The 14902-nt window shown below is 35.8% G+C and overlaps 1 protein-coding gene across 1 annotated transcript in view; it reads left to right on the forward strand.

Moving 5' to 3' along the window:
• The first annotated feature begins 3194 nt into the window (after positions 1-3194).
• The window catches only part of LOC121424277 (carbamoyl-phosphate synthase [ammonia], mitochondrial-like), a 47528-nt gene continuing 35820 nt past the window's right edge, over positions 3195-14902 (forward strand). The window contains exons 1-8 of the mRNA XM_041619908.1: positions 3195-3330; positions 8194-8385; positions 9065-9174; positions 9368-9512; positions 10488-10634; positions 11306-11488; positions 13737-13865; positions 14628-14734. Coding sequence (XP_041475842.1) covers positions 8266-8385; positions 9065-9174; positions 9368-9512; positions 10488-10634; positions 11306-11488; positions 13737-13865; positions 14628-14734 — 941 coding nt within the window. The 5' untranslated portion in view covers positions 3195-3330; positions 8194-8265. The remainder of the gene's footprint in view (positions 3331-8193; positions 8386-9064; positions 9175-9367; positions 9513-10487; positions 10635-11305; positions 11489-13736; positions 13866-14627; positions 14735-14902) is intronic.

Consider the following 14902-nt stretch of genomic DNA (forward strand, 5'->3'; position numbering starts at 1 on the left):
TCCTCTCTTTGCCTATAATCATAGGCGGGGCAGGACCCCGCCCCCTAAATTAGGGGTGTGGTCCCCCTAAAATTTTTTTTGCTCGTCAATTTTGGTGGGCCCCCCCTAAAATTTTTGGTTGATAACTTTTTTTTTGCTCGTCAATTTTTTTTACCTGTATCCATCCCGAAATTTCAAGTGGATCCCCCCTAAATATTCTGACTTCCGCCGCCAATGCCTATTATATAGTCGCCCCTGCTTGCTTTCCTTCCATTCCCCTCTCCTCTCTTTTTCCTTCTCCCCCCCCCCCTTTAATCCCTCCTCCCGGCCGGCCCTCTTGACTTTCTATTCGGCTCTTTAAATCTTTCCCTATATACCCCCCCCCACCTTCCTTTCCTCATCTTCCTCTATTATCTTCCTCCATGGGGGGGGGGGGGGGGGCTCGAATCTACGCAAACTAAATTGTGTGTGTGTGTTTGAGTTTTGTCAGACGTGTATCAATCAGAAATGATCATTTACGTCTGGGTCGACCTTTAACGTCACCATCCGAAAGACGTGACCAGGGCTCGAACCTCTGCATGAATTTGTAACTTCCCCAAAACTTGGATTACAGGCGCACGCCACAACGCCCAGTTGTGGTCAGCTATTGTTTTTAAATCCTGCTTGAGTTGAAAGTTCGAAGTTTCCGGAGAAAAGTTTGTAGTCAAAATAACAGAAAAAAATAGTTAAAATATTGGTGAAGGTTTGAGGAAAATCCGTTAAAGATTAAAGGGGTACTCCGAGGTGAAAATATTTATTTATAATAAAGAGTAAAATTCACAGAGTAAAATGCTGAAAATTTCATCAAAATTTGGATGAAAAATAAAAAAGTTTCACCGGAATAAGGCTAATCTTTAAAATGCCAAAATTTTGTTATTCCAATCCGATTTTGATTAAATTTTCATTGTCTTGTTTATCTGATTTTTCTTTCTCTGTTTAAATCATTATTCTCAGCCCGGAGCATCCCTTCAAGAAAGTTATTAGAATTTATAAGTTTTGGATTTGTGACGTCATAAACGAGCAGCTGTCCCATATAATTATGTGATATAAAATGCATTATTTTCATTTTTTTTACGATTCCAGATGACTTATTTTGTTTTTCTATTCACGATTTGTCTATTGATGTACAAAAGGTACAGTAAATAAAAACCATTTTCAATTTTCTGAGAAATAACATTTTATTGATTTCTTTACCATTCGCTATGTGCTTCTCGCATATGACGTCACAAATCAAATAATTAAATTTCTAATAAAGTTTTAATTCTTTCATGGATTTTTCTCAAAGCTTCGGCAATCTTTGTTATTATTTTTTCTGATATTTTTTTGATTGACTTTTGTCAGGGTGAACTTACCCTTTAAAAGTAAAAATAATAGTAACAATTCAGAGAATAAGCCAGACGAACGGTAAGAAAGTTATGAATTTTCAAACATTAGAATGCAATCACTATCGCGAGTGCTGCTTTTAACACTTAGTACTGGATATGAAGTAAAGAAATCTGCATTATTTGCATAGGTATAATGGTATAAGGATCGACTTTTAACAGTTTTACCAGGGACTTATACCAAGAACCGTACTGATGCAACATGTGTTGTATTAAATATACCTTACGGGTGAGAGTGGCTCCAAATAACGGGCCCAAATGTTTTGCCCCTATCCCTCATCGCAATATCCGCTATCAAACTGTCTGAATTCTGTTTCCTTTATATTTTATGAGTGTCTTTATTGAGCAATTTGCTTGCCTACATATAACAGCTCACCGGAATGACCCCTCGATCATGGGTCGATCCCCATTCAAATTGAAAAAAAAAACATCCCTAAAACAGGACTTGTATACAAAAAAATTCCTAAGTAGACCTTCTTCAAATTTCATCTCTGTGATTTAAGAAAAAAAATGAAGCTGAGCTTGTTGGGTATATATGCGGCACCTCCCATCTGGCTTTCCATGCAACTGAAAGGAGTCTATGAGATTTTCTTTTCAAATCATTGTAGTTAAAGTCCACCCCAACAAAAACTTGCTTTGAATAAAAAGAGAAAAATCAAACAAGTATAACACTAAAAATTCATCAGAATCGGATGTAAAATAAGAAAGTTGTGATATTCTAAAGTTTCGCTTAATTTCACAAAACAGGAGCATGCACATGTATCCTGGTCGGTTAAAAATTAGGGGAATGATGACATTACCCACTCACTATTTCTTTTGTATTTTATTATATGAAATATTCTAATTTTCTTCTCATTGTCAAGTGAAATCGATTTTTTTTTATTCTCCCTGAACATGTGGAATTAGCATTGTTTAATATTATATGGTTCAGTCAAGTTGGTCCTTAGTGTAAACCTGTAAAATATGAAATATTGCATAATTCAAACAATAAACAACAAAACAAATAGTGAGTAAAGGACATCATCGACTCTCTCATTTGCCTTTCACTGAGTTGTGCAAGTTTTGTGAAAAATAAGCGAATCTTAAATATGTCATTATAACTTTTTTATTTTACATCCGATTTGGATGAAATTTTCAGCGTTATGCTTGTTTTATTTTTATCTATCGATTCAAATTAACAATTTTCTGGGGTGGACTTGACTTAAAAAATATCTCCACAATATAATAGGCCCAGTTATTTTTGTATCATTTAATGTCCCTGATTTTGCTTTTAGATGATAGCCTAAATAGTAAATAGGCCTATTGTTTTTATAGATAAAGTTTTGATAATGATTCCACCCATTCTGCTACGCCGGCCCTGAAATTGTGGTTTCGAATTGCTCCTAAAGACAGGTTAAAATTTACCTATAGCATTAAGTTCTTATTCTTCAGCCGTGAAAAAAAGTTGGTTTGACCATAGAGCTATTAACTATCTCTGTTAGCTCCATGGTTTGACCCACGAAACCCTATCGTTATTCTCTACACATGGAGGGACTTCCCCAGATGATGCAAGTCGTTCGTGAAATGATATGATGCAAGTCCCCGACCTTGCAGAAGACACGCCCATTTTCTTTCACCCTTCACAAAATACTCCACTGGCGCGGCACCAGTACCGTACAAGAGTCGAGCAGCTCAATCCGAAAATTGATTTGAGCAGCGGGAGGGCCGGGTGGATGCAGGAGCTAGCGCATGCATGCTGTGGACATGCGAGTGTTTCGTGATATCAGCTCGTCTTTCTACGCGTATACGGTACGGTGACTGTGGATGAAGATCCCGGGGATAATTGTTTGCAGCGTACTATACTAGATCTATACTAGCGCTGGAGTGGATAGAAGTTTTACAAAGAGGCTGACTTCATCAAATTTACTCAATAGGATGATAGATTCGAGTCGTAAGTACCATCAGTATTTTTAAAATAGAAAAAATATGTGTCTTTCTAGATCTAACTTAGACCTTATTTAAAATACGTTACCGGTACGCAGTTAAAAGCAATTTCCATTTGCTGTCGCGTAATTACGATTACGGTACCGGTATGTGCTCAGCTCCGGACGGATGGCGGCGAGGGGTCATGTGCTGTGGCAGTGCCCATGGCTGTGCACTGCTCAATACTGCATTATATTATTAAGGCACAAGTAAGTAAGTCAATGTATTGATTCTAATCTATACATGAATTTAAGTACCTTGGAACCACTATTGATGATAAACTGAACTGGAACAAGAACTCACAAATTGTAGCAGGCAAGGCATGTCAAAGGTTATCGGTTACACTTTTTGAGGAAACTCAATAGGATCTTGGTTCTTTTCTACCGATCTCTTAATTAGTAGGCCTATCCTCACTTTCAATTTTTTGTGCATTTTTGGTAATCTCTCAAATAAAAATCTGAAAAAATCGAAAGACCCAGGAAAATCGTACAAATACAAATTACAATCGGATCTTCCCGCCATCAGAACTTTGTATGAAAAACGTATATCAATCATGAATGATTCATCCCATCCACTGCACAGTTTCTTTGGATTCAACCGCTTAGGCATTTGCCTCCGTGCACCCAAGAGTAACCGTTCACGAGTTAGACAATCGTTTGTACCCAACGCAATTCATATGTACAATGAGAAAGTTAAACGCTGAGGCTTTTGTAATCACGCATGTCAGCATTCAATCCTTGACAACGTCTTTGCCTGTCTACCCTATATTTTAAGTACCGGTAATTGAATTCAATTCGAACACACTTGTAATCGTTCTCCAGCCCATTCTTGCCTCTGTTCCTCCCAGCTTCACTTCAAAGTCGGTTTATAATGTGTTCTTTCTTATTATGGAATTTTATCAAATGTATGAATGCAGCTGTGTATCCTCGCTGCAATTTTGTAATGTCTATCTCTTTCTGTCTCTCTCTGCTATGATTTCCCTCTATCTTCTTCGCTCACTTTCCTTCTCCACTGTGTCCACTTTTGTTCTATCCAACTAATTCTTTCTCTTCTTAGTTAACTCTCAGCCGTTTCTCACTCTTAGGCTTTTTACACAGGATTTTCTTAACCCCGGACTATCGTTAACCCCGTACTATCCTTAACCCCGTACTATTTATTTTATTTTTCACACATGCCAAATTGTTTTTGCTAACCCCCGGATAAGGAATGCTTGCTTTTTACACACGAAACTCGCTAACCCCGGACTATTGGTAGCTCATGAATATTCACGAGTGCACTGAGGGGTCATTCGGGTCATATCCAAAATCGCTGACTTCTGGCGCGCGCTTTTTTTTTCATCGCCGTGATCGCTGTTCATGAATATTCATTATACTTACCTCTGATTGGACAACAGGGCCGGCTCTGTTGCGGGGCATGAATGGGAGCGCTTAGCCCACTTTCGTTTTACACATGTGATCTTAACCCCGTACTATTGCTCTTAGCACCGCAATTGGTGGGATAACCCTGCTTTTTTGCAGGGCCAAATAATCCCGTACTATAGGTGGGGTTAGCCCACTTTGCAAAAACGCTGTGTAAAACGAAAGTGGGCTAAGCTTAACCCCGTACTATAGGTGGGGCTAAATTGCCATTTAGCCCCACCAATAGTACGGGGTTAAGGAAATTTTAGCCTGTCTAAAAAGGGTATTTGTCTTTATGGGTAAATTATTTGACATCTCCCTTCTATGTCGTATTGCAATATATGTTTGAATTGTTTATTTGTATTTTTTTTTCAATATATTCGCCCAATTTATATGTCATTTGTGTTTGTATAATTTATATCATTTGTATGTACAGCCAGTGGATGCCAAATTTCTATGTATTTTTATCATGGATCAATAATAAATGAATCTGAATCTGAATATAGGCCTAGAGTTATCTGAGAAATTTTATAAACAATCTTGCTTTGGTAAACTGAAGGAATATCGGTCTAACGTACAACGTTAGATCTAACGACGTTAGACCTAATATTAATAAAGCCAAAGGCTAAACTATAGTATAGCCTAACTTAACTAGATCTATTCTAACATTAGATCTATATTTAGAAAAGTGGAATCTAGATCTAGAAATAGATGGGTGATTCTTCATGGGACCTAACGTTAGATGATCTACATGTAAGTAAGTGAAAGTGTCTCCTTTTGTGTCCCGATATAGATACTTGCATTGAATATTTCTCATTTTCTGTGTTATAAGGCAGCTTTAATTTTTCTTTATTGATTCTGACATGAATGTCTTTAACAATGTGTTCCAACAGAACTTTGGGGAAATTAATCTTGTTGGTTATTTTTGCTTGTTTGAATGTGCCGAACCCCCTGAAACCCCATGTCCCGATGATCGCGACATTGATACCATCAAAATTGAATTGATATGTCATAAATTCAGAATGGATGATTATTATGTGGGTTCTGTGCCTGAATACTGATAATGCATGTATTCCTGTAATTGAATGAATATGTGTAGATATGAGTGCATATGGAAAATTTTCCAAGGAAACATTTTTTAATACATTTTATGTCCCGCAATTCGGTGTCATCTCCGTCACAAAACCTTGGCACCACCTATGACATAAGACAGGGTGTAGATACAGCTCTATCACCCAGATCTAGGTCTAAATCTAGAATAGAGTAGAGTCAACTCTAGACCGACTAGACAGTGTCTATGGAGAAAAGGGTGTGCTAGCGCACCCCCTTTGACTCCTTAATTCCCCCTTTTTGACGGAGAAAACAAAGCTTGTGAATGAAAATTACTTTTTTAAATTAATAAGAAAATGATTAGCTCAGTTTCTTAAAATAAATTTATGATTTAAGATCTAAAAAAATTAATTCCAATGAGCCTGTTTTGGAGATCCAACTATCGATTGTCATCGTGTTACTTTTGCAGCTTAAACATACGAATGTGTCAGCCAATCACTTTCATGTTACCGTTTTCAGTTTACGATCTCAGGCTCAATTTAGGTGATGTAAGTTACATTGATGGTTAAGATATGAAATGAAATTGTTTTGGTACATATTCCTACATTACCGGTGATTTGTCGTCCACTGTAAATCATTATTCAATGATTTGGTGATATTATTCTCATGAACAATACAAAAAAGACCATAAGACTTTCTGTCATGTCAATTTATCCATTCTGTACAAAAAAATAATGATGATAATAAATATCCATTTATATACTGCAGTTATTATGTGCATATACTCAACTGTGCTTTAATGCTTGGTATCATATCATTACCCCAGATGTAGCTGAGCCGCCATAACTTTGAAATTTTAAGTAAATGTGCGGCATTTTACTTAGGATTTCTTTTTTAAAATAAAATCAAGAGAATTAGTAACAATTTATTTTGTTACATAAAACTTTAAAAACATGAAAATATTTTTTCTTTTGATTTTAATGAGAAGTGGGTAATGTACATGTAGGTTTCACTTTAATCTCACCACCACGGAAGTATAGGGCAGTATATACATGTAATGTTTTATAACCTATGCTCCATAAATCATTAGATTTTATTTTATCCCATTGACACCACAGTCTCTATAAAGGCTATTTAAATGGTAACTTTATGTAAGAAAACTCTACAAAAATACATTCTTGTGAAAAATCTCAAACCTCAACAAAATGAAAAAAACCTGCAGAAATGGATTGGTACAAGGATATTCAGTCTATTTGAATTTCACTGAAAACAGCTGGGTAAAGGTAAAACCTGTATCTGTTTGCTTAGGATGTATTAAATGTGATGCAGCGTTGTCAGGACCAGAGAATCATCGTACCTTGTAATTAAATCTTTGCCCACTTTGTTTGACCGGAGTCACATACAGCAGACTGCCAAGTTCAACTCAAGTCACAATCTATTCACAATACACACAGAGTGTAACAGGTCTGTTGTACATGTGTGCATTGCATTATACTGTGTACACACAAAGCTTTTCTTTACAGTAAACCAAATCAAAAGCTATTGTGAGCTGAATTAGGCATTGTCTATGTAAAAACCTCAAGGTTGCACCTTGAAATTAATGTGGCATAGGAGTGATTCTCTCTGTGGCGGGCAGAGTTAAATATCAATAATTCATATGAAAAATACATGTACAGTATGAACAAATGAACATATCAGGCCTTTGCGATCCTGTATCCAATTATGGAATCCGGTGATTCAGGTCCAGCGTTTATGTTGGATGTAGTCATTGATTTTATTGAAGTGATGAAGCCCAAAGGCACTTTCAAGAGTATGATCAGCTCATAGAGACTCTTTACGTAATAGTAGAACTGACATCACCAGTAATTTGTTACCATCGGCAAGAATGAATATAGTTACATAGTTTGTGAAAGGTTTAAACATATATATAAAAAAGGCTAGGGGTCTACAACAGTATTGGAAGAATGAGTGTTGAGGTACAGTATGGTATAGAGGCTCTGTGGCTTTCTGTTTTCTTTCACTCCTCTGCAAATGAAAGCAGTTTAAAATATCTTTTGACTGGATTGAATCTACTTTTAATACAGTACTTGATCCACCCAACCAGCCAATGGGGGTCTAGGGTAGAACAAAGTAGGGGTTTTTCAGTTAATATTCAACATGTAGCACTTTTGTGTTTCAATTGTGCTGCATACTTTAACTGTGGCTTTAGCACGGCTACCCTCATTGGGCTGCTCAAGCATTTGATCTTTAACTTTAGTGATAACTTTACACTTTCTCACAAATAAGTTCCAAGGAAAGTGTACCTCCTGATTAGTCAAGCATAATAATTGTCATCGTCATTGTCATTTTGCTTATCCCTTTTGGTTTGTTTCTTTTATTATCAGGTTGAATTTATAAGAAAGAGATCGGCAATATTTTGAGTTGTCCTGGTCGAGTTCATTCTCCGGTTGCATAGCATGGCGCATCTTACAGCTGCCTCTGGATTTTTGAAGAACACTTGGTCTCTCCCTCGCTATCTTGCTAACAAGTCTAGGTTCCTCACAACAAGTTCTTGTCTTCAGAAAGAGAAGAAAAAGGTACAAAGTATGAATACACTCATTGCAGGGATTGTTATTGCTTTTCATATGTAATTAGAACTATTTTATACCTCTGCCCACTGTGGGTGGTTGCCAGTCACTTGTTTTCTGATAATTTTTCTGTCTGTCCAGTTTTCATTCTTGTGATAACTAAAGAACCGTTTGACAGATCAGCTTAACAATTGGTCAATGTATGCATACCAGTAAGTATAGCAGTGGCAATGTCTGATCTAATTTGATCAGGGGTTCCAAAAATGCCAATACTAAAACAATGAAACATGAATGCCGTTTATGGCAACAATCTAAAAACGAGTTAGAACAGAATCCAATAAAATGACCAAAGTGTTTATATTTATGAATAAAAAAATGGGGTGGAAAATGTGTGATTGCTGAGAAATTGACAAAACAAGCTTAGTATTCCAGATGTCAAATGTCATTTTCCCCCCAAGCAATTATTATACTCTGTCTCACATGTGTTTATCTTTGTTGGTGATCTTCAGTGTGGTCATTTTTAGCTTAGAATTCATGATTTCACAGAGTTAGGTTTATGTGAATAAACCAGATCTAGATCCACCATGATGGTGTGTCAAGTGACCTTGATTTTGAAGACTTTCTCACGAAATCAGTATTTGCTGAAACTACTAGTAATTAGCTTCAATTGTTGGTTATTTTTATACAGCCTACTTCAGCCCATTTGATTCTCCAGGATGGTACAACATTCACTGGTTATTCCTTTGGTCATCATAAATCAGTAGCTGGAGAGCTTGTCTTCAACACAGGTCTTGTTGGGTGAGAAACATCAGATCTTCATCATTCTCGGTCATTTATCTTTCTTATCGAAAATTATTTTCAATTCTAAAGTCTTATTGATTATGAAAATATCACTGTGTTACTGCAATAAAAACTATATTTACACTGTATACTGTGTTACTGCAAGAAAATTACAGTGTATATATAAATCTGTTATTGTTTCATTGAGCAGGTACCCTGAATCACTGACGGATCCAAGCTACAGAGGTCAAATCTTGACCTTGACCTATCCAATTGTTGGTAACTATGGAGTACCAGACACCAAGGCTATGGACCAACATGGTCTCATGAAACATGTGGAATCAGATAAAATACAGGTAGGCCTAACTATTATTCAATCATGTTTAGATATCAAATAGAATAGAATGTGAAGGTTGGGTTGGATTGGTTTGGACAAATATACCAGACTTAGATACAGTATAAGCAAATAGGTGATGGGACAAGCTACATGTATGTGTATTATTTTTGATGTGATATGAGTATTGCTATCTTCTTGAAGTGAAGCTGAGGAAAGATAGCATCTGCATTTAAACTGCAGAGGAAGTGAAGTTTGTTACACCCACATCAGAAATGATAGAGAGAAACAATGGCACATTTTCTGTTTAATAATATCAATGCTTGATCCCTCGTGGGTCTTGGGTACCTGTTTGCTTAAATTGCTTCAAATGGATGTTTCATTATTTATGGGCATTGGTACTATATTCCTGTTAAAGCTTATTATGGTCAAGCTAGTACACAGTGCAACAAACTTATCTAAGATAGTACTTAATGCAGCAAATTTTCATTTAGCGTGTACTATAGATAATAAGATTTGCTGTTACTTAATACATCAAACCCTTTATAACGATGAGTGAAATGCACAACACTACCTTGTGTTTGATCACATGATTCACTTTAGAGTTATCAATTAACAGTTATTGTACCAAAGTGTAAAAAGAGAGTAAATAAATCAACTATCACTTTAAGTAATCAAACCAAAAAAAGTGATATTTTTACTGTAGCTATTTGGAGTTATGATCAGTTTCTCCAAAGCTGTTGAGAAGAAACAATCATGGTAATAGATATGTGACCCCCCCCCTTGAGGGAGGGGGATGGGTCACACAATGAACCATCCCTTCGTATGTGTATGTGTGCCAACAAAACAAACCAATCAATGAGATTAGGCATTCCATCTTAAATTCTAGAAGTGGATGTTTGGGTGTTGCTTGTGTCTTTCTACAAACCAGAGGAAGGGAACAAGACCCTTTGCAATTAAATGATTTTGAGTGAACTCATATTTTCTCTCATAACAGGCTACAGGCCTATTGGTCCAGGACTACTCCTACCACTACAGCCACTGGAACTCTGTCAAGTCCCTCTCTGAATGGCTGAAAGAGGAAGAGGTTCCAGCTCTCTATGGCATTGACACCAGGATGCTCACCAAGAAAGTCAGAGATAAGGTATAACCTACATGCCCCAATTATTAGACTTTTCAAGCATTATTTTGCAAAAATCTGCTGGCTGGAATTTAGTAAAATATGTATTAACCCTAGATATACAGTGGTGCTAAAAAGTAAGTGAACCCCACCAGAAAATGAACAAAGGTAATAATGTTCAAGTTCTGCCATGTTATAGATATTTAAATGTGAATTCAGGTGTATTCAATAAAATTTGTTTCTCTGGCCTTGCCAGAGATTGTAGTGGTCTTATCTGTTTTCAATACTCAGCATGAAGGATTGCATTTTTTGATGGATTTCACTCACTTTCTAGCACCATTGTATTTGTGAAACCTAAATTGATAGAAACCGCAAAAATAGTTATTATGTCCATTATTGTGTGGATGTTGAGTTTCTATCTGTATTGTTGCATAGAAGGTCCAATTTTATGTCATAATCTAGATACTTGTATATCAATAATTAAAAAAGTGAATTGCCCAGAAATGTCAGTATGCTGAGGATTATGAATTGAAAATATATATACAAATACAAATGCAAATCCTAATTTGAATGACGGTCCAAGACCATTTTATGAAATTTGGTCCTGAATTTCTGATGGTTTTACACGTAGTGAAAGTGAGTACTCTTATGAAGAGGTAATGAAAGTAGACATGTTATGGTATCTTCTCCCTCAGGGTACCATCCTTTGCAAGATAGAGTTTGATGGTGATCCCATAGAGTTTGATAACCCCAATGAAAGGAATCTGATGGCAGAGGTATCCACAAAGGAGGTGAAGATCTATGGCAAGGGGAATCCCCATAAGATTGTCACTGTTGACTGTGGTATCAAGCACAACATCATTCGCAGCCTAGTCAAGGTAGGTTCCCATAGAATGTGTAAGCTTGCGCGTATGTTTATTTTTTATATTGATTATCAATGTGGAGAAATGTATATGTAATTACTCCACTATGCTTTTGAATCTTAATTACACAGATAATACATTGGACAGTGGCAAACTCATCTTAAGGCAGCAAATACTGCCATTGCATGCATGATCGTGTCGCTTTGTTTACATTGCGGCGCATGTGATGATTGCCTCAGTGGTCGGACAGCGAAAGTTTGTACCACAGATTGCGTGCATTGCCTATCTTGCATGAAACCATATCCACACATGTGCGCAAAACAGGAAGTTATCTTTCCATGTTTCCAATGCAACAATGAAATCATCATATTTTAGGATAGTTACTTCAGGCGCTGATCAGTTTTTAAACTTTTCATACATCTTGGATGAAAATTTATGTCACATTGGATTGTGATATATTGCAAAAGGATCAAAAATAAATGATTTAGAGGATCTCGCCTGCTTATGCAGTTCAGCGAAGCCTCTGGGACAGGCGGCATTTGAACATCATCTCCGTTGGTCCACCGGCGGGAATGTTGTGTACTACTGCCACTTCAAAATTCTGCATCAGATATGATTTGATTGATCTGATTTTTGATATGGCATCACGTTCAAAGATGAAACAGATATTCAGGCATCCATATGATTAGTGTCAGTGATGATGAAGAATTAAAAAGAAATCTTTTTTTAGTTAACTAGAAATGATGAGAATACTTTCAAGCATGTCGAAGCCCAATTTAGATCTACACCCTTGCCTTTAGATCTTTGCCTTTAAATATCTGCTCATTTACATCCCTTTGTGCACCAATTTTATTTACATGTATTTCCAAATATGCCCTGTTGTGCATTTGTTCTATACCACTTCAAAGAAATTTATAATACTGCACAGCGCGTATAAAATTACTCTTTTTATCTCAAAATATGACTTTTGAGCTTCTGGATTACTTCTTTTTACTTTCAAATGTTGACAGCTCTACATGTACGTTATGTTCAGAATGTCATTACAGTATGGCATAACAACTTCAATTGGATTCAACAAGTGTCAGTGTACTACTTTTGCCATATTGTTATGACATCAAATTTGATTCATAGATATCTTTCTCTAAGTATGTTTTCTGAAATTATTTGATACAGTGATAGTACTTGGAACTAGTTAACAACTGTGTGATTTACAAATAAATGTTCCCAAGTAATATGAAACAGACATTATCAAAGTTTGATATTCATAGTAAATACTAAGGTTGAAAAAAATATACTAATCATTAATATAGCAAAAAAATGTAAAAATCTACCTAGAGTATCAATCTCTTATAACAAACAAATTCAAACTTCTTAAATCAATTACAATGAAACAATTATTTTGACAGAAATACAATGTGTCTCAATTTTTAAAAAGACACAACCAAAATTAATTCCCTAAAAGTACAGCCATCCTGACTCGCACAACTAGGGCTGGTACAGGTTCCTGCTAAACCAAGGAACATTGATACCAGCTATGTACTCAGATGCTGCAGTCTAGAATAAATAATGATACATGTATATGTTTGAAAAACTATTTAATTGTACAATACCATGAAATTTTCAAAATATAAATATGTGACAAGAAAAATGCATAACAGCCAATCGATCAATAGTTCGGTTTGATCGGTTAATAGAACATGTTGTATCTTAAAATAACAAAAATCAATATCTTGACCAAACAAAAATCAGATAAATCAAGTATCTTGTTTTAAGGAGGGAAACATTATTACATGCTTCATTATAAAATTCATCAATAAACATTTCTCAATATTATCCATAGTGTTATAGCACCTTCGAAGAGAAATCAGGACTCTTTCAAAACCCAGTTAGCTCCATCAACAAGGAATCATCTGTCTTGAGTATTCAAATGTCCGCTTGGAAGCTTTTTATAAGATTTTCTTTGAATAGATGGGGGAGGGGGTATGAGTAAAAATTTGTGTGTTTTGCTATTAGTGAAAACGAGGAAAATCGCAATGAAATGATGATTGGAACCGGATTTTGATTACAGTATCTCTTAATGTTTAGACCTTGTTTGATTTTCTTATTCATTAAAAGGGTCCTATAACTTTTCCAAAAATATTGAAAGCAGTCTCCTCTTTGCATTCCTTTGTACAATTATTTCTATATCATAAATGTTTAACTTTATACCTGCTTTCATACTCTGGTGGTAAATTTTTGAAATCATTTGTAATGTTTTGTACAGAGAGGTGCTGAAGTCCATCTTGTGCCATGGGACTATGACTTTAATCAGATCGAATATGATGGTCTCTTTATATCTAATGGCCCTGGGGATCCTGCCCTTGCCACTGCTGCTATAGACAATCTCAAACAGGCAAGTATCGAAGGCCCTGTTATAATGAAATTTACCATTGACGGTAAGTTACTAGTTGCATGTACTTCTTTTGTATGCAACCTCAAAAAGGTAATGATGAATGCCCTGTTTCAGGAAAGTTGCTATTGACTATTGATGGTAAGTTATTAGCTAATTTTGTGATAAACAACCATAAACATGTAAGTATCAAAGTCCCTGTTTAAGTGAAAGTAGCCATAGATGGTAAGTTACTAGTTATTTCTGATGTAGAGAACCTCAAAAAGGTAATGATGAAGGCCCTGTTTTCAGAGAATTGATATTGATGGTAAGTTATTAGCTAATGCTGTGATAGACAATCTCAAACATGTAAATCCCAAAGGCCTTCATGAAAGTTGCTATCCATGGTAAGTTGTAACTTTCTGTAATGATGAGATTTTAGCGAGTGAGTGAGAGCACAAAATAGATATTAGCCAGCAAATCATATATATGAATGAATAAATAAAGAGAAAGTCCTGTCATGCTTGTGAAAAATTTTCATAAGTCATGCACTTTACAATGATCCTGGATTATCACACATATACTTATGATACTTACTTTGAGTAGTTTTAGTTTGTTATATTTAATTATTTTGTATTGTCGGGTATTGATTGTATTTTTGGTAGTCTTGCAGTGACATCTACTGAACATGTCACGTCTTGATATAGTAGTGATTAAGATTTACATTATGCATGCAATTAAGGTGTTATATTTTTGTATTTTATTACTGTGTTTTTGTTTTTATAGGTATTGGCTCAGGAGAATCCTAACCCCTTGTTTGGTATCTGTATGGGCAATCAGTTGACTGGATTAGCTGCAGGTGCCCCATCCTACAAATTGCCTCTTGGTAACAGGTGTGATTACAATGAATACTCTATTAGCTACTCTTTGAGATGAATAGTTCGCATTGCAATTTTTTTACTCAACAAGCAAGGAAATGTCACTTCTCAACATTCATGCATGTACATATATACGAAAAATCAGTAAAAACATGAAAATATGGTCTCCTAAATTTCACATCT

This window comes from Lytechinus variegatus, chromosome 1 (assembly GCF_018143015.1).
Source record: "Lytechinus variegatus isolate NC3 chromosome 1, Lvar_3.0, whole genome shotgun sequence".
Taxonomy (NCBI): domain Eukaryota; kingdom Metazoa; phylum Echinodermata; class Echinoidea; order Temnopleuroida; family Toxopneustidae; genus Lytechinus; species Lytechinus variegatus.